The 21,119-nt window shown below is 57.4% G+C and overlaps 1 protein-coding gene across 3 annotated transcripts; it reads left to right on the top strand.

The window, feature by feature from the left end:
* Nucleotides 1–5,429: 5,429 nt before the first annotated feature.
* CHRM1 (cholinergic receptor muscarinic 1) lies at nucleotides 5,430–17,788 on the top strand. Of its 3 annotated transcripts, XM_032879290.1 has the most exons (4): nucleotides 5,430–5,490; nucleotides 6,323–6,433; nucleotides 6,886–6,978; nucleotides 15,895–17,788. In XM_032879290.1, the coding sequence occupies exon 4, from the start codon at nucleotides 15,971–15,973 to the stop codon at nucleotides 17,351–17,353; it is 1,383 nt and encodes a 460-aa protein (XP_032735181.1). In that variant the 5' UTR covers nucleotides 5,430–5,490; nucleotides 6,323–6,433; nucleotides 6,886–6,978; nucleotides 15,895–15,970; the 3' UTR covers nucleotides 17,354–17,788. The 3 variants fall into 3 exon arrangements, with proteins under 3 accessions (XP_032735181.1, XP_032735180.1, XP_032735182.1); XM_032879289.1 differs by lacking the exon at nucleotides 5,430–5,490 and having other exon boundaries at nucleotides 5,860–6,433; XM_032879291.1 differs by lacking the exons at nucleotides 5,430–5,490; nucleotides 6,886–6,978 and having other exon boundaries at nucleotides 5,860–6,433.
* The last annotated feature ends 3,331 nt before the right edge of the window (nucleotides 17,789–21,119 follow it).

Raw genomic sequence — 21,119 nt, 5'->3', positions numbered from 1 at the left:
TTCCGGGGGGCTCCGGCTTCACGCAAACCCCTAGTGCGGCCCGGGGAGACGCGACTCTAGCCGGGAGGCCCCTCCCCCTCCCCAAGCCACAGCCGCGGAGCTCCGGCCCTAACTCGATTGTGCACTGTTAATCACAGCGTGTGCCGACGGGCGGAGTAAACAGGCGGCCCCCAAGGTCGCCCAAAGCCATCAATCCCTGCCCCGGTCAGGCGTTCAGCAGCTGAGGCTGGCCGGAGGCGCCATGGGGGCGAGGAAGGGGGGGACCTAGACCCTAGCAGAAAGACTGATTGCCTACAGTCAGGGATTGGAGCGAGGTGGGGGGAAGGTTGGAGAAGGGGAAGGCGATGTGGATGCATTGATACTGACATTTGGGGGACCTTCAGGATAGAGGCAAAGGCGATGATCGGAGTCTACTGGCCTAGCTCTGGCACCCACAAGCGGAGCGACCTTAAACAGATTACTGAACCTCTCAGTACCTCAGTTTCCTTATCTGTGAAATGGGTATAATAATTCTACCTACTATGTTGGGTTATTACAAAAATTAAATTGGTTAAAACATGTAAAACATTGAGGGGCGCCTGGGAGGGGCAGTGGGTTAAGGGGTTAAGCATCTGCCTTTGGCTCAGGTCATGATCTCAGGGTCCTGGGTTGAAGCCCTACATAAAGCTTCCTGCTCAGCAGGGAGCCTGCTTCTCCTTCGCCCTCTGCCTCTTCCCCCCCCCCCAACCCCCGTTCATGCACTCTCCCGCGTGCGCTCTCTCTCCCAAATAAATAAATGAAATCTTTTTTTTTTTAATGTAAAACGTTGAGAACAAAGCTATGTATTTGTTAAATTAAATCGGGGCAGCAAGACGAAGAACTGGGAAAGACACTGGCTTAGCAAATCCCCAGGATACCTCTCTTTCTCATAAATGGCCCAGAAGAATTCTCAACTAGTAAGAAGCTGGGGCCAAGATCCACAAACTGTGAGGGAGTCCAGAGGGCCGACCAAGTTAGCCTAACTTCTCTGGGCCTCAGTTTTCTATCTGTAAAATGGAAATCACAGCACCCACACCGTGGGGATATCACGAGGTTTACATAAGACAAGTGCACGTAAAGCGCTCATGAATGCGTTAGCAAAGGGTAAGTGCTGCAATGAAGAGTACTTCTGAGAGTTGGGTCTGCACCATCCCTACCCAGTCCTGCACACGAAGGGCCTGCGCTGTAGGTCAGGAAAGAGGCCTTTGTACTACTATTCCTCTCCCTGCGAAGGCACAACCCCGCCCCCGCCCGGCCTCTCGCCCCGCCCCTCCGGGACCAGGAGCCCGGCCGCTAGAGGGCGCGGCGGAGGTGCGAGGGCTGGTGGGTACCTCCGGAAGGTCCAGAGCAGCCGGCACAGAGGCAGAGGACCGCGGAGAACTGCCGCGCCAGGGCCACCACTCAGCAGGCCGGGAGGGTGGGCAGCGCTCTGACCGCCGACGTACTTGCTGCGCCCGTGCCCGGGGCGAGGGTCTCGCGGGGGAGGTGAGCAGGAGAGAGAGCGGGCTTAGGCTCCTCTCACCCTGCTCCGTCCCACTCCTCGCCACTGTGGGCTTCGAGCTTCGGTCTCTGTCCTGGTGGGGACTCGAGGACAAGGCGTACAAGCTCACGGGGGTCGGGGGGGGAGGGGGTGCTAGGAGGCAGGGAAGCCAACCTAGCCCGGCCGTGGACAGGGGACCCTGACATCAGTCCAGCCTCACCCGGCTCACTCGCTGGACACGTGAACTGAGCCGTGGGGGGCTGGAGAGAAGCTCTGGGGATCCGGCCCGACGCGCCCGCCCAAAGCTCTGCACCACTTGTCTCCAGCAGTCTCACATCGGGTCAAGTCCAGGGGCAGGTCTCATATACCAGGTTGCTGCAAACTTGGGGACCTGGTGTCCACTGACCGGGCGGAGCAAAATTGACACCGTTCATCAGATTTTCCAAACCGTTTTTGACCGGAGAGATTTGAGTGGGAAGCACGGCCTCCATAGCGCTGGGGAAAGCGTCCCTTCCCTCCTCTGGGCCGCTCGTCCGTCAACTGTGCGTCCATCTCCTAGGCGGCAGCAAGTGACCTGGACTCCGAGGTCCTGTCCTCATAGGCGGGACAGAGAGCGCTTAGGGACGCCCAACAGGAACGCTGCTCCTCCCCGGAGCCCCGTGCAACCGAGATTCACAGACTTGTCCAAGATGCGTCACCTCTGTTCCCAGCATTCAACATCCCGGCGCGACCCCTTGTCGCTCCAGCCGCCAGAATGACCAGGCGGCGCTCAGCCCAGGTCCAGGCCGCGCAAGGAACCAGAGTCTGGGTCTCCCGGAACCCATTCATTCTCCGGAAGCCGACCTCAAGGCTTCGGGGCGAGTAGAGCTGGGCTTCCCGGGGCCCTGACGCTGCCCCGTAGGTACCTGCAAATAGCCCCGCCCGGGAAGTGAAGAGCCCGGGGCGCAGAGGGAGATTGTTTCTCGAACAGAGGCCTTAACTGCGGAACGGGATCGGAAAACCTCGATCTCCTGTCCCAAGATGATGCTTTTTGTTGTAGCCACTTTCTCCCGGGCCCCAATTGTCAGGGACTGGCGCGGGGTGGGGGGGGGGGGAGGACGTTACTAGCCCCCATTTATCTTCAGCCCCACCCTGGATATTAGTTTCTTCTTTTACCTGGGAATTAGTCTCTCCCGGAGTCCCCACCGTTGGGGAGGTGAGGGAAGGGGTGTAAAGAGGCCTAGAGCAGCGGTGGGGGTGGGCAAAGAAGGACGCGGGCAGGACGACCAGCTGCCTTCCCTGACCCCGCCCCCCACCCGGCTCGGAACCGAGGTCACCTCCCACGGCTGGTGAAACCTCCAACCCACGCCCATTCCTCAGGGCACTGAGACCCAACCGGTTCGACTTCATAGGTCCGGTGGTCCGGTGGGAACAAAAAGAATCGCCCACTCCGGCCTCTTCCCAGGACAGAGGAAGCGGCACTGACAAGTGGCGAATGTATCTGGGTTTGAGCTTCTGGGGGGTCCAAGCCGAGGGGAGGGTTTAAACGGAGGGGCTTCGGGCGCGGAGCACCAGCACACTCCCCGAGCACGCTCACTTCCTGTCCCCAACCCCTCGCAGCCCTCAGCCAGGAGCCCCCGCCTTTCAACCACGCGGTCGCCCAGCAGATCTCTGTCATTCCTGGAGCTGCAGCCGGAGCACCCCCACTGCGACCCCAGTCCCAGCGTGGCCCGAGACACGCTGACCGCACCCGCCCCGGGGTCACGCGCCGCTTGTAAACCTATTCATCTGTAAAATGGGAATAATAATAGAAACTCCCTCAGGGAGCTGTGGGGAGAAGCAAACCCGTTAATGAATGTAGAGCGTTTAGCAGCGCCGGGCACGTAGTAAGTGCTCAATGCAGGTTATAAATAACGACGATCATGGCCTTCACCGGTGGCGAAACGACAGTGCCACGTTTAACCGGCAACAGAGGGTCAAACGTCTGACTTCCGTGACCGGGATAAAGAAACAGACCTAGACAGGGGACCTAACTTGCTCCGGGCGGGTCAGCGGGGAAGAAGGCAGAGTCGGATTCGCACCCAGGACCGCTTGTCTACTCCTCCCCGGAAGGAGGCTGAGAGAGGGGCCCGGCCCGGCGCGCCGTCAGCCCCGCGCTCCCTCGGTGGCCCGCAGGAGTGACTCCTCAGCCAAGGGACCAAAAATAGCAACCCGCAGGAGCCGAGACCCGGGTGTCCTGCGCCAGGCGGCGACCCAGCCGGCCAGACAGAAGAGAGAAGTGGCTGAGGTCAGGCCGGGCCGCTCCCGGGTTGCTGGGGGGCGTCGAGCGGGGGTGGGGCTGGACCCCCACGTGCGCCGCCTGCCGCTGCTTAGCCAAGCCCTTTGTCGCGAGCAGCAGCGTTCGTGCCTCACTCGGCGGCTTAAAATAAAGACAATGTTCCCAGCCTCCCTGCGGCTAAATCCGGCGCGGGTGCGGGGGCGGTGAGAGAGCCGGGTGGGAGAGCTTCTCCTGGCCCTCCCTCCCTTCCTGCCTCAGTTTCCCCATCTGGTAAGGGGACCGAGCCAAGTCTGGGCGGAGAAGAGTCATACAGGCTGGGGGGACGGGGGGCTGGGGGGGACATCATCCCCCTGCCTCCGCAGCTTCACGGACTTAAGGAGGAAACCGCCTGGGACAGAGAGGGGCACTCAAGAAGAAGCAAGGGAAAGCTGGACACCCTCCCCCCTCCACCCCACCCCCGCCTACAAAATAAGTGTTTTTATTTCTAAAGGGACGTGTGCAGAGGCGGTGGGAGAAGAGAAAAGGGAGACCAAGGAGACTGGGGGGAGGGGGCAAGGAGAGAGCCTGATTCAGACTCGGAAATGGATGTTGAGCGTGGAGGCCTAACACCCCCACACTCAGCCACGTGTACGCGCACAAGTACACGCAGCCCCACCGCGCGCGCCAGCCGCAGCCGCAACCCGAGGACCGCCCAGCAGGGGGCAGCCCGAGTCCGCGCCCACGGACAGGGACCTGTGGCGTTCTGACCCCACCCTGACCTGCTGGTCGGCCCTAGGGTGGGAGGGGGTTGCTGGGACTCGTCTCCAAGCTGCCGTGTCTCCTCGGCTTCAGGAGGGAGGTGACCTGCATGCTTGCTCTACCCGCAGCTGGCTTTGAGACGCAGACATCCCCCACATGTACCTGCCACGTGTGCCCACCGCTGGCATCCCATGGCTGCTGGCCAAGCCCCGGGGACTCCCGTGCCTGTTCTGCCTGGCTCCACTGGCAACTGGGCTGCAGCCTGAGGAAGCCCTGGGTTATCCACAGGCCTCCGGATTGAGAGGGGGTGTTTGGTGGGGAAATGGTAAGGGGAAAAGTGGGGGGCAGGTCCCAACCCCTTGACTTAGAGCCAAGGGACCTGAGTCCATTCACGTATTAATCACGCCTCTGATCTTCAGTTTTCTCATCTGCATAATGGGACTAATAGATGATCTTTGTCCTTCCTATCTTCCACCCCAGAGCTTGGGCATGGACCAGTGGGGCAGAGGACACAGCAGCCCAGCAGAGGGCTCCCCAGCTTCCCTCCCCAGGTCAGTTCCCCTGGGAGGTCTCTAGGGCCAAGTGAGGGCCACGCAGAGCCCTGGGCTCTATGCAAAGGGCCCCCAGAATTCTATCTCTGAGGAAACTCAGCACAGAAATCCAAAAGGTGGGGGGGGGGGGTTACTGACCAAGCAGTGGGACTAAGGCAGGTGGGGAATAAGGGCAAGGTTGTCATTTCCCAGGAACACACCTGTGAGCCCTGAGTGGGAGTCAGGGGAGACAGAATTTGACAAGCTGGGAGGAGAGCTGTCTGTCTGCCTGTCTGTCTGTCTTCCAAGTGGAAGGTGGGAGTGGAGCAGGCAGGGAGGTGGAGGCAGGGAGGGAGAATTAGCAAGTTCCACAGTTGGGCAACACTCAGACACACACCGAATACAGATACACGTGTACACACACGTCCTGGTTCCAGACCAACGGGGTGACACCTGCATTTACACAGGTTGCACGGTATTCAGGGACATTCGCGTGGGGGGGACACTCAGCAGCACGTGTAGTGAGCACACGCCCCCCCACTCCTTCCTTCCAACCAGACCCCTGTATAGCCTCACACCCGGGCTCTGCAGTGGGGACGGACACAAGAGCACGCAGCCCAGCACGCGGCCACGTCTGCCCAGCCCCTGGGGCGGGTGCGCCAGCCCTCTGGGTCTGTTCCAAGTTGGAGCCTCTCACGTGAGGCCCAATGTGTCATTTCCAAACAGAAGGAATCTAGCTAGCTCCTTCGCAGCAAGGAGGAAGGGCAGGGTGTGGGGCTGGGTGGGTGGGTGGGCGCGTGGGCATGGGCAGGGCTCAGGGCGTGGATGAGGGAAACAAGCATGTGAATGCTAGGCTGTGTGTGTCGGGGCATGGTGTGCACCGGTTGGGGGCTCTAAGGGTGGGTGGGGGAAGGAGCCCTGGGGAAACAGTGTGCCTTTGTGAGGGTGTGTGTGTGTGTGTGTGTGTGTGCCGCTGAGTCTGTGTGCAGTGGGTGTGGGTGTTTGTCTCCTTGTATCCGCCTTCTCTCCCGTCCGGACTTTTAGCCTTCCTGGGCTCATTTTCCCCATGTCCTACCTCCTCCCTCTCCGGGCTCGAATTAGGTGCCCTAGTGGAGGAGGGGGGCATGCTCCAGGACCTAGTCCAACCCCAGACGCTGCCTGAGGCTTCCCTCCAGCTCCCCCTCCCTTCCTTTTCTCCCTTTCCTCCCTCCCTCTCTTTCCTCTCCTCCCTCCCCCCCAAGGCTGGCGTGCCAGGGGGTGGGACATGCCAATCACTGGCTGTGCCTCTCCGGCTGCCAGCACAGGGCGCAGCTCCCCCCGGGAGCCAGGTGTTTGGGTCCCTGGAGACGCCGCCGGCCCCCGGGGAGGCAGTGGGGCTGAGGACCCTACAGACCCTTCTCCAGTCCCATGGTGAGTACATTTGGAAGGGTTCGGGAGGGGCTCCACCGAGGTGGGGGCGGGAAGAGCAGGTCCTGGGAGCAAAGCAGAGACGAGGACTAGCAAATGGGGATGAACTCCGAAGAGAGGAGGGGGCCAAGGAGGGGTCTAGAGACCAAGGGGGCTCTGCAGCACTGGACAGTGGCTGTTCCAAACACCCGGTCTCGTGGCTTTGAACAGATACACCCGATGTTTTTCTGGGGTTCAGCTGGCAGAGAAGATGGAGACGCCTCCCCTTAGGAAACTGGACCTGGAGCCCAGAGGGACTAAGCCGCCCCCTAGCAGGCAGAGGACCCAGAATCCCAGAGACAGAGTGGAAAGTGCAGGGGGCCAGAGGGCGGCCTTTGCCACCAGCATCCTGTGGGAGGTTGCCCCCCGCCAGCATCGGTGTGCCCGTCCCAGAACCTCCTCCTCTTTTCCCTCAGGGAACCCTGACTCCCACCACCCCCATCCACCTTCAGCCCCCCAAAGATGGACTGAACCAGGTTGCTGGCCAGACGGACAAGCTGGATGCCAAGGTGGGTGTTAGGCCAGAAGCCAGCAGGGGCCCAGGCCAAGAGCCCCTGGGCTCTCCGGGAACAAATGGGCACATGGAAGGCCACACCAGTCAGGGTACGTGGCCCTGACGTGTGCAAGGGCCCAGAGAGCACTCCCTATGTCCACAGTATCTTGGGCTCCCCCAGAGCAGGTCTCAGTCCTGTAGCCTGTTAATGCATCAGTACTAATGGGCACCCATGCAGGGACCCATCCCAGGAGCCCCCAGACCCCACGATGTAGGTAGGGAGGGGCTGGAGGCCACCAGCTCTGATTCTGCAGATTTGCCAGCTCCCGGGCCGGCAGCTGGGAAGGGGGTGGTCAGCTCCCATTGGGTCATTCAGACAAGTGCTGCTTAGGAGTTCTCGGTGCTAGCAAGAGGGGCTCACCTCTTGCCACAAAACAGACCTACAGCTCCACCCAGGCTGACCCAACCACCACCAGCCACCCACCCCCCTCTCCCAACTGGCCGGAAGGAGTCAGATTGTCTCCTGTAGTCGGACAGTCTCCTATCCCTGGGTAATCAGCTGCTCACTGAGCTGTCAGATAAGAGTTAGTTCTCTGCCCCCTGACCTTAGCCACTGGGCAAGCCATGATCGCTGCTGTGATACAGAACGCAGTGAGGGGAGGGGATGGTGAAACGGGGCTGTGGAAGACGTGACTCTTGTCTCCCGGGCTGGGGCCTGGAGGTCTGAGAACTAGATCCCCAAGGGCAAAGAGGCATCCAGAGTGTCAAGAAGGGATTAGGCAGAGGTCACGTCAGCCCTAAAAAGGAACCTCTCCAGAGAACAGATGAAGAGACTGAGGCTGAGGAAGGAGAAGGGACATGCTCATGGTCCCAGAAGGGACATGGAGGGTTCCTCCGGGGCTGGGACCCCATTGCCCTCACCCTCAGGGCAACGCTGCCCTCCCACCTCCCGAGCAGGATGACGGGGTGAGGGGAGCAGCAAGCCTTGGGAGGCAGGAGCTTGGGCTCAGGAGGGGAGGGCGGGCGGGGAGAGGTGGGTGACTATCTTGCTGGGTTTCTGCTCTGCTGTGATGCCATGGTGATGCCTAGAAGGATGGGGGAGGGAGGGAGAGAGAAGAAAGGAAATGGGGAGGAGAACTCAAGGATGGAAGAACAGGGGCAAGTGGAGAGGTGGATGAGGGGCGGAGCACTGATGATGCCAACTGGCGGAGTGAGGTCTAGGGTCCAGCCTGCTGACTTCCTGGCTCTGGCATGGTTTGGCTGACGTCGGGGAACTGGTTAAAGTCCATCAGCCGTGAGTGTGTTTGGCAGTGGTTCTAGGGCTGACGCTCCTCTTCCGGCTCAGCAGCACACTTACGAGCATTTAACTGATGGCTCCTGCTCTCCCCAGGGCTAGTTGGCATTCCCAGTGGTGACTGTTGAGCTTGAAAATGTGGTAAATTGCATGTGTTTGCCCCCTCCTTCCCAAGGCCAGGCATTGGAGGTAGGAGTTTTGTGCACCTTTAATGGGTCAAGAGCTACTTTTAGAGAAAACTTAACCCAGGGGGAGAAAGCCGCCTGCGACAGGCTGGCTTCTGGATGAAGGGCCCAGCAGAAGGGACCCGTCAGAAGACCTGGCCAGAAGAATGCCCCCCTCCCTGCACGTGTGAAACCCCAGAAGCCCAGCCGCACAGACCCTACCTCGTATCTCCCTCTCCCCAGTACTGCTCATTCTCTCCAGTCAGGGCTCGGCCAGCTTCCAGGCCCAGAATCACAAGATGGCTTCGCTCCTCCCTCCTGAATCTCTTCCCCAGCAACCCCTCACTCTCCCTCTCCCCTTCTCCACCACTCCACCAGTGGTAAGATTCAGGAACCCCAGTGTTCAGGAATCCCTCTCCCCAGCAATCGCTCCTGACCTCCCCCTTCCTCTTGCCAGCCAGATCCCCAGCCCCTGGGGATCCATCCAAGGCTCTGGCGGTCAGTAGTCTGGCCTGCTGTTCTAGAGGCTCTGACCTCATCCCTTAACCCTTTAAGCCCAGGCTGACTTTTTCCTCCCCCAGCACTGACGGGCCCCCTCCCACGCCCACACCTGTCCTATCACCGCGCTCAGCTTCTCCACAGCAGGTGAGTCAGGAGGTTCCTTGGTCCATTGAACAGGTGAGGATGCTCTTGGCCATTTCTCTCCTGTGCTCTCAAGCCAGACAGGGCCTCACCCAGGAGACAGGGACCCGGCAGGTGAGGGTAAGCAACAGCCAGAAGGAGTAGGGGGCATGCTCCCGAGCCTGACGTGAAACAGGAGGACCCCACGTACATATTCACTTATTTGTTACACAAAATATTTATGGAGAAACTACGTGTGCCAAGCACTGGGTTAAAGCAGCCCCTACCCTGCTTCTCAGAGAGCTATGGCTAGACCTCCCCCTTCCTCAGCGCTGTCATCACACATCACGCAGATCGACAACAGACACTGTCACACGCACACGCACACACACACGCACACACACACACAAACCCAGGCCAGATTCTAAAGGAAAGATGGGTTCTTCATTGACTCAAACCTCAAACTCTGGGTTGGCCAAGTCAGCCAAGGTGGGCGAGGAGGCTGGGGAGCCCGCCATTCCCACAAGAGCAGTTCAGAGTAAGCAGGGGTCCAAGAGGTCTACATCCTGGTTGCATTAAGGAGTTAAGGTCCTTAAGGCCTCAAAACCTTTGTCACCCCTTTTGCAAATTGAGGACAATAAAGCCTGTTTCACAAGGAGTTGTAGCAGGTCAATTAAATCATAACTAGAAAGCTTAGAGCTGGGTCTGATATATGGTAAACAATCAGTGAATGCCAGTTGTTATGATAATATTAATAATATTATTAAAAGCTCCAACAGCCTTCATCAGGAGGCCACAGTCCTGCTTCCTCGCCTCCTTCTGGTACCCCAGACGTGACACCCACGGAGGAGAGACTCACCCCCACCATTTTTTTTAAAGATGTTATTTATTTTTTTGACAGAGAGAGACACAGCGAGAGAGGGGACGCAAGCAGAGGGAGTGAGAGAGGGAGGAGCAGGCTTCCCGCTGAGCAGGGTGCCCGATGCAGGGCTGGATCCCAGGACCCTGGGATCATGACCTGAGCCGAAGGCAGCTGCTCAACGACTGAGCCACCCAGGTGCCCCACCAGCACCTCACCACACCACCATTTCTTATTCCCACTCAGCAATGCACACACCCTCACACACCATCAGCCTACAGAAGGATTACCAGGTTGGGACAGTGACTTGCCCAAGGTCACACCGCAGGGACCAGAGCAGGCCCCTGGGAATGTTCTCCTGAGCAAATCCCTGTCTGAAAGAGGTTTGGGGGCGGCCTCTGCTTCTGACTGGGGAGGAAAGGCAGAGTTATTGACGACTCGGTCCTTGGGCAGTAGCCCAAGAGCTCAGAAGATCCAGGCAGTGGAAGAATTGGGGTCCAGTTCCCCAGAATCACTACCCTCCTCTTTGCCCCGGTTCTCCTGGGAGGCCTTAGTTCCTCCAGCTCCTAGGTGGGGTATAGGGGAGTCTGCCAAGCGGGAAGAACGCAGGTGTCAGAGCCGCAGCCCAGCCCCGGGGCCGAATCCCAGCTCCACCACTTCTCACCACTGTGAGACCATCAGGCAAGTTAAACTTCAGCGACATCGTCTGTGAAATAGAGATAAGACTCCCGCTGGGGTGCCCGAAGGATTACAGGAAATGATAGCGACGTCAAGTGTCTGGCACGCAGGACGTGATTCATGATGGTGGTTATCAGCGTGGCTATCAAAATGAGTGAGTGGGGAACACCTGGGTGGCTCAGTCGGTTAAGCCGCTGCCTTCGGCTTAGGTCACGATCCCACCATCCTGGGATCGAGTCCCGCATCGGGCTCCTTGATCGGCAGGGAGCCTGCTTCTCTCTCTGCCTCTGCCTGCCTCTCTGCCTACTTGTGTGTGCTCTCTCTCTATCTGATAAATAAATAAATAAAATCTTTTTAAAAAAATGAGTTAGTGGGAGGGATTTCTAGCCCTTAAGGAGGGGGACTGCCTCCAAGGACCACTTCTCATAGATCCTCCATTCCGAAAGCCTTTTTTAAAACTCATCAAAGCTGGGGCACCTGGGTGGCTCAGCCAGTCAAGCGTCTGCTTTCAGCTCAGGTCACGATCTCGGGGGTCCTGGGATGGAGCCCCGCATCGGGCTCCCTGCTCAGCAGGGAGTCTGCGCCTCCTTCTCCCTCTGCTCCTCTCTCTTCTTGTTCTCTCTCTCTCTCTCAAATAAATGAGTAAATAGTCTTTAAATATATATATATGTAATAATAATAAATAAAAACACATTTTTAAAAAGAAAAGAAAGGAAAAAAACAAATGAGGAATCTAGGACTGGAGCGGGGCTGTGCCGGGTTCTGGACAGCAAGAGGGGGCTGGGCTGTGGGTGGGACTGAGGAGCCAGAAATAAGTCCAGAGACGTGCTCTGGATGCAGTGAACCCCAGCAGCTGGCAGATACAGGGTGGCCGGGGAAGGACAGGTTAAACGGTTGCTGAGGATCACACCGCTAGGAAGAGACAGTTTTGAGGGAGGACACATAAAAACTCACTAATGGAGATAAATAATATTGTAATGTTACGTTTTTAAAAATCAAACTTGACAAAAAAAAAAAAAATCAGACAGCAACTAGACAGCCCACAGGCGGGCCGTCTGTTTTTATAAATAAAGTTTCATTGGAACCGGGGCCAAGATCAGGGTGAGTCACGGGTGATAGGATGGTTTGTGCAAGTGCAAGATTGGACCCTGCCTTTCTTTAAAATTTTATTCATGATGGATGGTTGTGCATCAGCTTCCTTTCTTTTTTTTTAAGGTACTCTCTACACCCAATGTGGGGCTTGAAACCATGACCCCGAGATCCAGAGTCACCGAGCCAGCCAGGTGCCCCATCAACTTTTTAAATATTGCATTAAAATATCCACTTTCTTGAACACTGAGTTTGAGGGCACCTCTGATTTTACACCCGAGGCAAAACTGTCTTCCTCACCACCCCCCGGCCCCAAGCCTAGCCCGGCAGTGGTGTGGGACCAGATCAGACAGATGGGAGGCCTTGACGCAGCGCTGATGGCCACACCACGCCCCAGCAGACAGGACGCCCCCGCAGCTGCTTGGGGTGCGGCCTCTGAGGTCAGCAAGTTCATCTTGTCTGACTCTGACTTAGTCTTTTCCCATCTTGACCCAGGGAGCCACGGGGGGCTCCAGAGCTGCCCCAAAGCACCAGAGGTTGAGGGATTGGGAAAGGGAGCCGGCACCCGAGTTAGGAGCCAGGAGACTTTGGAGATACACCATGCCTTCTTCCCCCTTTTCTCTGGACCTCAGTTGCTCTATCTGTGCAATGGGCACTAAACAGCACTGAGTTCAGATCAGAGGGGCAGGAGTTGTGCAGGGCAACCATGTCACGGCTGCTGGCATCCACAAGTGCCTCCCCAGGGAAAGCCCCCGTGGGCACAGTCCCATGCCAGCCTCCAGCCCAGCATCTGACTTTGGTTATGGGAAGAGAATGCAACAAAATTCAGTAAGCAAGACAAATAATATTTCAGCATAATTTTTTTTTCAGCATAATATTTTTAAAATTCAAATTGGTGGGGCGCCTGGCTGGCTCAGTCAGAAGGGCACACAACTCTTGATATCAGGGTCGTGAGTTCAAGCCCCACACTGGGTATAGAGATTAGTAAAAAAAAAAAAAAAACAAAAAAACAAATAAATAAATACAATTTAAGAGATAAAATTCCAGGGGCTCCTGGGTGGCTCAGTCATTAGGCATCTTGCCTTCGGCTCAGGTCGGGATCCCAGGGTCCTGGGATCAGCCCTACATTGGGTTCTCTGCTCTGTGGGGAGCCTGCTTCTCCCTCTCCCACTCCCCCTGCTTGTGTCCCCTCTCTCGCTGTCTCTCTCTCTGTCAAATAAATAACATCTTTTTTTTAAAAAAAAAAAGACAGATAAAATTCCAATTGGCAAACTATGATAGCCTCCAAGCTAGCCATCGGTTTTTATAAATACAGTTTCAGTGGAACAAAGCGCTTGGGCTCAGATCTTGTTTCCTACCTTACCTGCCTGATTTTGCTTTTCCCAACCTCGGTTTTTCACCTGGGAAATGGAGAGAAGAACAACCCCTAGGTCACGTGTTTCCCGTTAAGATTAAATGCAGTAATGCACATAAGTGCTTTCAGCAGCGACTGCCACTCAGGGAACACTGAATAGTAACAATGATCATTATCGTTGGCAGTTGCTATTGTCATAGTATTCAAAATTTCTTTTAAGTTTATTTAAGTAATCTCTACACCCAACGTGGGGCTTGAACTCATGACCCCAAGATCAAGAGTCACATGCTCCACCGACTGAGCCAGCCAGACACCCCATGAAATTTTTAATCAAAGGAGCAGACACTTGGGGTGCCTGGATGGCCCAGACAGTTAAGCTCACTCAGTCAACTCTTGATTTCGGCTCAGGTCACGATCCCAGAGTCCTGGGATGGAGCCCCGTGTCGGGCTCCCTGCTCATCAGGGAGTCTGCTTCTTTCTCTCCCTCTGCCCCTCCCCTCCTTCCCTCTCTCCCTCTCTCTGTCTCAAATGCATAAATCTTTTTTTTTAAGATTTTATTTATTTATTTGACAGACAGAGATCACAAGCAGGCAGAGAGGCAGGCAGAGAGAGAGGGGGAAGCAGGCTCCCCGCTGAGCAGAGAGCCCGATGCGAGGCTCTATCCCAGGACCCCGGGATCATGACCTGAGCCGAAGGCAGAGGCTTTAACCCACTGAGCCACCCAGGCGCCCCTCAAATACATAAATCTCTAAAAAAAAAAGAAAAGAAAAGAAAAAGGAGCAGACCCTCATAGGAGGAAGCCCTCACCGGCACACATGCTAAGAATCAACGGGAACCAAGTTCAGGCCTTTGGTGCCAGGCCTGTCCCAGGCACTCTTCATCTATAGACCCATTTCGGCCTCAAAACAATTCCTTGATTTATTCGCCAGGGACTAGTGTCATTCCTGTTTTCCAGCTGAGGAAACTGAGGCACCTGGCAATGACACCGCCAGCATCGATCCCATACCCTGTAAATGGTACCGCCTGGGTCCCAACGGAGCCAGTCGGGCTCAGGCTGTCCAGGCCCTTCCACCGTGACGTGCCGTGTCCTCCTGATGTGCAAACTGCCCAAGACACACAAGCACACGCTGACAGCTACGGTCCTTCTCGCTCCTTCTGTCACACTCCCGACTGCCATCCTGAGAGTCCCTCTCACACCCCGACCCCATGACCGGTGTAGATGACCTCAGCAACACACCCTCGGTCACAGGATGTCACAGCCGCCTGTCATGCCTCGACCTCCTCACAGGCACACAGCACGCTCATCTCTCTGTCACAGACCAGTTCCTGAGGAACACCAGAGCCCGGTGCCCGATGTCTCTCCCTTGGAATTTTTCCAATGATACAACCCCTGAAACCATAGCGGCAGGTGGGAAGAGACCCCAGTCTTACAAGGACAGACGGATGCCTGAGGCCCAGGACAGGAAGAGACCTGCCAAAACAAAGAACAGCAAAATGGTGGCTGAGTGGTGGGGTTCTCCTGCTAAGGTTGCTAAGAGACCCGGCTTTTCCCTTTACCCACCTTTAGTCCTTTAGTGCCTGGGCTGGACTCCAGTTTCAAGAAAAATGTGGGGGAATCTTCCCTTTCCCCTTGCTGCTCCTCACTCAGCTTGGACCCAAGAAGAGAGTGGGGAGACAGAAGGGGTCTCCCACACCTCATCAGGGGCCAGACCCCTGCTGGGAGCTGAGGTCCTCGGTTTCCCCGCCAACAGCGCCCCACTACTGCTGCCTACATTCACTCCAGACTCTTTTTTTTTTTTTTTTAAGATTTTGTTTATTTGTCAGAGAAAGAGAGAACATAAGCAGGCAGAACGTCAGGCAGAGGGAGAAGCACATTCCCCACTGAGCAGGGAACCCAACTCGGGACTCGATCCCAGGACCCTGGGATCATAACCTGAGCCAAAGACAGATGCTTAACCAACTGAGCCACCCAGGAGCCTCTCCCTCCAGACTTTCTACCACCAGACAAGCATTTAGGCCCAGAGCAACTTACCCGGCTGCCCTCCTAGAGGGGCTGATCCAGCTCCAAACTCTGCCTTCCTCCTCTCTCATTCTCTCTCTCTTTCTATCTCTGTGTCACACACAGACATGCATGCGCGCGCACTCACACATACACCCAGGGAAACATGCAGACACGGCAACGTAACCTCCCCGTTATCTTCTCTAGAGCCTTGCCCCGGCCTTCCCATCTCGGCCTTCCCATCTTATTTGATGGAAGAATCCTGCTGGAGCTCCACATGTTCAAAGTAAAAGAGAGACGTGGTTCTAGCCATACTCACCTCCTCTGTCACTGTGGCCTGCTCTAGTGGCCGCTTGGAGCCACGGCTGCCTTGGGGAAATGGGGAGCCTAAGAGACCTTCCTCCTAGGGATGTACGACAGTTAAATTAGGTAATTCAGTTAAGTGCTTAGTGCTGTGTCTGGCATGTAGTAACTACCTAGTAAATGAGAGCTTTAATAAAATTGACTGAAGTGCTTTGAAAATTTGGCAGTATTGTATACAAAGCGAGTCTCCCGACTCCTGCCACAGGAGTGAAGCAAGACAGGAATTAGTAGCAATTTCCCAATGAGAAAATTGAGGCTGGGAGTCTGAACGGTGAAGCCGGAAGGAGGACTCCATCTCTGGATTCCAAATCCCCACCCCCCAGGGCTGCTGGCACATCCATTCATGGCTGGGAAAGTGCCTTATGAATGACTGTGAGTGGCCACGGGTGAGAAGGGATGACGTCTCGCCTAAGGGTCCAAGAAGGCAGAGGCCGTGTCCCCAGCGCTTGTCCGCCCCAAGCTATCAGAGACGAGCAGCAACCCAACCAAAGCTCATGTCCTCTTGTTCCAGGTGATGACCTCCCCCTGAGGAAGCCCTGTACCACGACTAGAGGAAGGGGCTGCCCCCCCCACCCCAGCCCACCACCATGAATACCTCGGCCCCACCCGCCGTCAGCCCCAACATCACCGTCCTGGCACCGGGAAAAGGACCCTGGCAAGTGGCCTTCATTGGGATCACCACAGGCCTCCTGTCCCTGGCCACAGTGACAGGGAACCTGTTGGTCCTCATCTCCTTCAAGGTCAACACTGAGCTCAAGACAGTCAACAACTACTTCCTGCTCAGCCTGGCCTGTGCTGACCTCATCATCGGTACCTTCTCCATGAACCTCTATACCACGTACCTGCTCATGGGCCACTGGGCTCTGGGCACCCTGGCCTGCGACCTCTGGCTGGCCCTGGACTACGTGGCCAGCAATGCCTCCGTCATGAACCTGCTGCTCATCAGCTTCGACCGCTACTTCTCCGTGACCCGGCCCCTGAGCTATCGAGCCAAACGCACACCCCGCCGGGCGGCCCTGATGATCGGCCTGGCCTGGCTGGTCTCCTTCATCCTGTGGGCTCCGGCCATCCTCTTCTGGCAGTACCTGGTAGGGGAGCGGACGGTCCTGGCCGGGCAGTGCTACATCCAGTTCCTCTCGCAGCCCATCATCACCTTCGGCACAGCCATGGCCGCCTTCTACCTCCCGGTCACGGTCATGTGCACGCTCTACTGGCGCATCTACCGGGAGACGGAGAACCGGGCCCGGGAGCTGGCGGCCCTGCAGGGCTCCGAGACGCCCGGGAAGGGGGGCGGCAGCAGCAGCAGCTCTGAGCGGTCCCAGCGGGGGACAGAGGGCTCCCCGGAGACCCCTCCGGGCCGCTGCTGCCGCTGCTGCCGGGCGCCCAGGCTGCTGCAGGCCTACAGCTGGAAGGAAGAGGAGGAAGAGGACGAAGGCTCCATGGAGTCCCTCACGTCCTCCGAGGGGGAGGAGCCCGGCTCCGAGGTGGTGATCAAGATGCCCATGGTGGACCCCGAGGGCCAGGCCCCCGCCAAGCAGCCCCCCCGGAGCTCCCCCAACACGGTCAAGAGGCCAACCCGGAAGGGGCGTGAGCGGGCGGGCAAGAGCCAGAAGCCCCGGGGGAAGGAGCAGCTGGCCAAGCGGAAGACCTTCTCGCTGGTCAAGGAGAAGAAGGCGGCTCGGACCCTGAGCGCCATTCTGCTGGCCTTCATCGTCACCTGGACGCCGTACAACATCATGGTGCTGGTGTCCACCTTCTGCAAGAACTGTGTTCCCGAGACCCTGTGGGAGCTGGGCTACTGGCTGTGCTACGTCAACAGCACCATCAACCCCATGTGCTACGCGCTCTGCAACAAAGCCTTCCGGGACACCTTCCGCCTGCTGCTGCTCTGCCGCTGGGACAAGCGTCGCTGGCGCAAGATCCCCAAGCGCCCGGGCTCTGTGCACCGCACCCCCTCCCGCCAGTGCTGAGGGCCCCTAGCCGGCATCCAGGCCCGCCACCCCAGGCCCTGGGACAGCCGGGCAGGAAGGAAGCGGGCAGGGCCTGCGACCTCAGACCCAGGGCCCTGCTCTGTCCTCACCAGGCTTCCGGGGGGGCGGGGGGGAGCCATAGGTCACCTTCCTGGACGGCCCAGACAGACCCTGCCAGCTTTCCAAACTGTTGCTATTCCCAGGCAGGGAACAAACCTGAACTGGGGGAACTGGTTTTTCTGTTCCTGCTTGGTGGGCATGGGCTGTCACCAGGAAGAAGGCAGGGGAGAGGAGGATCCAAGCTTTTAGATCCCTTGTTTGCCTTCAGGCAGGAAATCTGTGGGGAGCCAGCAGGCCCGGCCAGGAGTAAATAGGTTCACATTTCAGTCATCCCTGGCCCAGGGGCTGGCCCCATGGGGATGGCTGTGGGAGATGGTACCCCCCTCCCACCCCACCCCCCGCCCCCGGGCCAACAGCAGGGAGCTGATGCCAACCACTGAGAGGAAAGCTTGGCTCCAAGGCAGCACCCCCTGGCTGGATACTGGGTATCCCCTCCCTCCCCTGGCACTGCCCCCCCACCCCCCACTCCACCCCACCCCACCCCTGCCGCGCCGACGCTGGGTCCTAGGCACACTCTCCAGGGTTGTCTAGCCTCCCTACAGATGTCCCCAGAGTGTCCCTACAGCAAACGTCCAAGCATCAGCAGGACAATGTCACCAGAAGAGACCAGCTTGGCTGCCGTCACACACCAGGAGCAGGACCAGGCTCCAGGTGTTCTGACTGTCCCACTCTGTCGTTTCCCTGGGAATGAGGGGCAGGGGTGCCTGCTGTCTAGCCCCACATCCATACCCTCTGCCCCAGAGAAATCCTCGGTCCCTCCCTCCCTCTCTGGCTCACAGCCGCCACCTGGATGGATCTGCTCCACGCAGGCCTAGCCAGGTCTCCCGCATGCTGCCTGCGTCCAGCCTGCCCCACACAGGCCTGGCCCAGCCGACGGGTCCTCTCCTGTGAGCTCCCAGTCCAACCCGTGCATGGCCTCCCAGCCGCCCTTATCTCCGGACCCAGCCTGGCCCCACCCCCCATGTTCTTTCCTTCTATTCTCAGCAAGTGCTGAGTCTGTGAATAAAGCCACATACCCAGAGGGCACTCTGGGGCCTTCTTCCCTGTGTTGGATGGTGGGCCTGGGCTTAGGCCAGGGCAGAATGGGCCAGAGAGGGCCCAAGTACTGTGGAACAGGCGGTCCCGGGAGGAGCAGCACTGAGTGTCTGGATCTCCTGAAACCCGTGGGCCCCAGCACTCCAAGGTCCCTGGCTCAGGTGAGTAGGGTGCCCATGGGCGGTAGGGAGGCCAGGTAAAATACATTGCCTTTGCCCGTAGCCCAGCATATTCTCTATCAGCTTTGTCATGTGTGGCTGCTCTGGGGGCCTACTAGAACCAGAGAGAGTAGAACTGCTCCAAGGCCCCATTTACAGATGGGGAGACCAGGGCCCGCTGACCCAGGAGGACCATTCAGGGTTAGCCCACAAGGCAACACCCAGTCTTCCAGGCAATTCACAGCCTCCTGACCCATGGACTAGGGAGAGGGGACACTTGGCATCCAGGCCAAAGCACTCCATAAAGGGGACCCTCAGACCAGGTTCTAGGCATCTCATGGGTGAGGGGGCCCTAAAGCTTAAAGCAAAGGAATCTTCCAGAGGTCAGCCCCACAGCATAGAGTAGTGGTTCTCATTGGGGTTCCTCAGGAGCACACTTAGGTTCAATGATTTGCTAGAAAAACACACATAACTCAGCAGAGCTGTTACACTCATGGTTAAAAACTATTACAGTAAAAGGATATAAATTAAAATCAGCAAAGGAGAGGCGCCCAGGTGGCTCAGTCGGTTAAGAATCCAACTCTTGATTTGTGCTCTGGTCATGATCTCTGGGTTGTGGGACGGAGCCCTGCGTTGTGCTCCACACTGGGCACTTGAAGCCTGCTTAGGATTCTCTGTCCTCCCCCTGCTCTCTCTGTACACTCTGACTCCCCCTCTTTAGGGGAAAAAAAAAATCAGCAAATGCTAATAACACTTAGGGCAGAGTCCAAAAGAGACCAGGTGCAAGCTTCCAGTTGTCCTCTCCCAGCAGGAGTCATGGGGTCATTTAAGAAGTCATTTAAGCCTTCCATGTGTGACAACATGCATGAAAGATTACCAACCACAAAGCTTACCTGAGCCTTGGTGTCCAGTGTTTCTACTGGAAATTGCTCATGTAACCCTGGCTGATCCACTTGGCTGGCCTTAGTTACTCAGTGTCCAGCCCCTCCAGAGGCTAATCTGATACCACGAGGCCCACAGCCCCCAGGTAAACAAAGACACTCTTATCAGGTGGGATATTCCAAGGGCCTGGGGTGATCTCCCACGACCCGGGTCGAGGACCAAACCTTTCTCCAGAATGTGCCGGGTTTGGACCACCCAGACCTCCTGAGTTAATCCTTGAAGACACCGCCATCCTGACCAGTAGCATTAGTATCACTCAGGAACTTGTTAGATCTCTAAGTGGGGTCACCCCAGAGGTACTGATCCAGAAACTCTAGGGGTCGAGCGAGCCCAGCCTGTGCTTCAACAAACCCTCTGGGTGTGCTGATGCAGGCTAAAGTTTGAGAAACGCTGGTTAAAGGAATGAGGTCCTGGGTGGGCTAAACTTTTTACAGAGAGGGCATAGAAGGTCACCCCCCACACACAGCAGTCAGGACCCCAGAAGCCTTCAAAAGGGAAGCTTCCCACACTGTCATCTCTAGATGCTGGGAGTGCCCATTCCTCACCACTGCTCCCTTGTAGCCCTGAGCCCCCTTTAGGGTTCAATGCCCGGCCCTGAGGCAAAGGCACTGGAAAAGCAGTCTTGGTGGCAGAGAGAGCAAGGAAGCCGAGCCTTAGGAGGAGAGGAGCTCTGGAATCCGGAAGCCAGGAGAGGGAGGTCAGGAGTTCGCATCAGGAATGGGGCTAGCGGTTCACAATTGTCCCTTGTCGCAAGCGCGAGTCCTACCTTGCCCATGGCCCCCACCAGGCAACCCTAGGCAAGTCTCTTATTTTCAGTCTCCTCAAGGGGAATGAGCTCCTGGCAGAAGAGGGAAGAGGGCTGGAGAGATGAGGAAGAAAGCCCCTCCCAGGCTCTGCGAGCAGTGACCAGTGTTACCAGAGTTCAAAGCTATTCTGGACACACACATTTCCCTACACCTCCAGCAGAGGCTTTATGGAGTCCAGAGGCCCATCCCCCACCCCCGCCTGGGAAGGGGTGTTGTGGGGGGAGAAGCGGGTCTTGCAGAAAGGAGTGTCAGGGGGCAAGCCTGGGTGGGGGACAACTTGCAGTCCACGAAGGCAGCATCCCAAACATGGGGCCTGGGTCCTGCAAGCCTCTGTAGCAGGAGTCCTTCAAAGCCAGCTGCCAGAAGATGGAGGAAATGGCTTGAGGCTGAGAGGAGAAGGTGGCTGGATATGGCATCAGTCCACCCCAAACATCCCAAACCATCCCCCCCACACACACACCCTGCCCTGAAGGTGTCCTCCTTGGCCCTAGGAACAAGGGCTGTTTCCAACGTGAACAGGAAGTGAGGAAAGAATGAGGTGGCTTTGTGAATGCCACCTCCTGCCCCTACCAAGTTGGAGCAGGCCTAGAGAAGGGGCACCGGGTAGGACTTTGTCGTCCGGGCTGCCCCCTCCACGCCACCCCGCAGTTCTCACCGTGTCACTTGAGCGCCATCTGCGGGCAACCGAGGGAATTGTCCTGCGGA

This window comes from Lontra canadensis, unplaced genomic scaffold (genome assembly GCF_010015895.1).
Source record: "Lontra canadensis isolate GAN:19392208 unplaced genomic scaffold, GSC_riverotter_1.0 scaffold66, whole genome shotgun sequence".
Classification (NCBI taxonomy): domain Eukaryota; kingdom Metazoa; phylum Chordata; class Mammalia; order Carnivora; family Mustelidae; genus Lontra; species Lontra canadensis.
Note: the sequence above shows the minus strand (reverse complement) of the source record. Positions and strands in the feature narration are given on the sequence as shown.

Excerpts from the sequence above, each read along its gene's own strand:
- CHRM1 (XM_032879290.1), top strand. The coding sequence starts at position 15,971 with ATGAATACCTCGGCCCCACCCGCCGTCAGCCCCAACATCACCGTCCTG.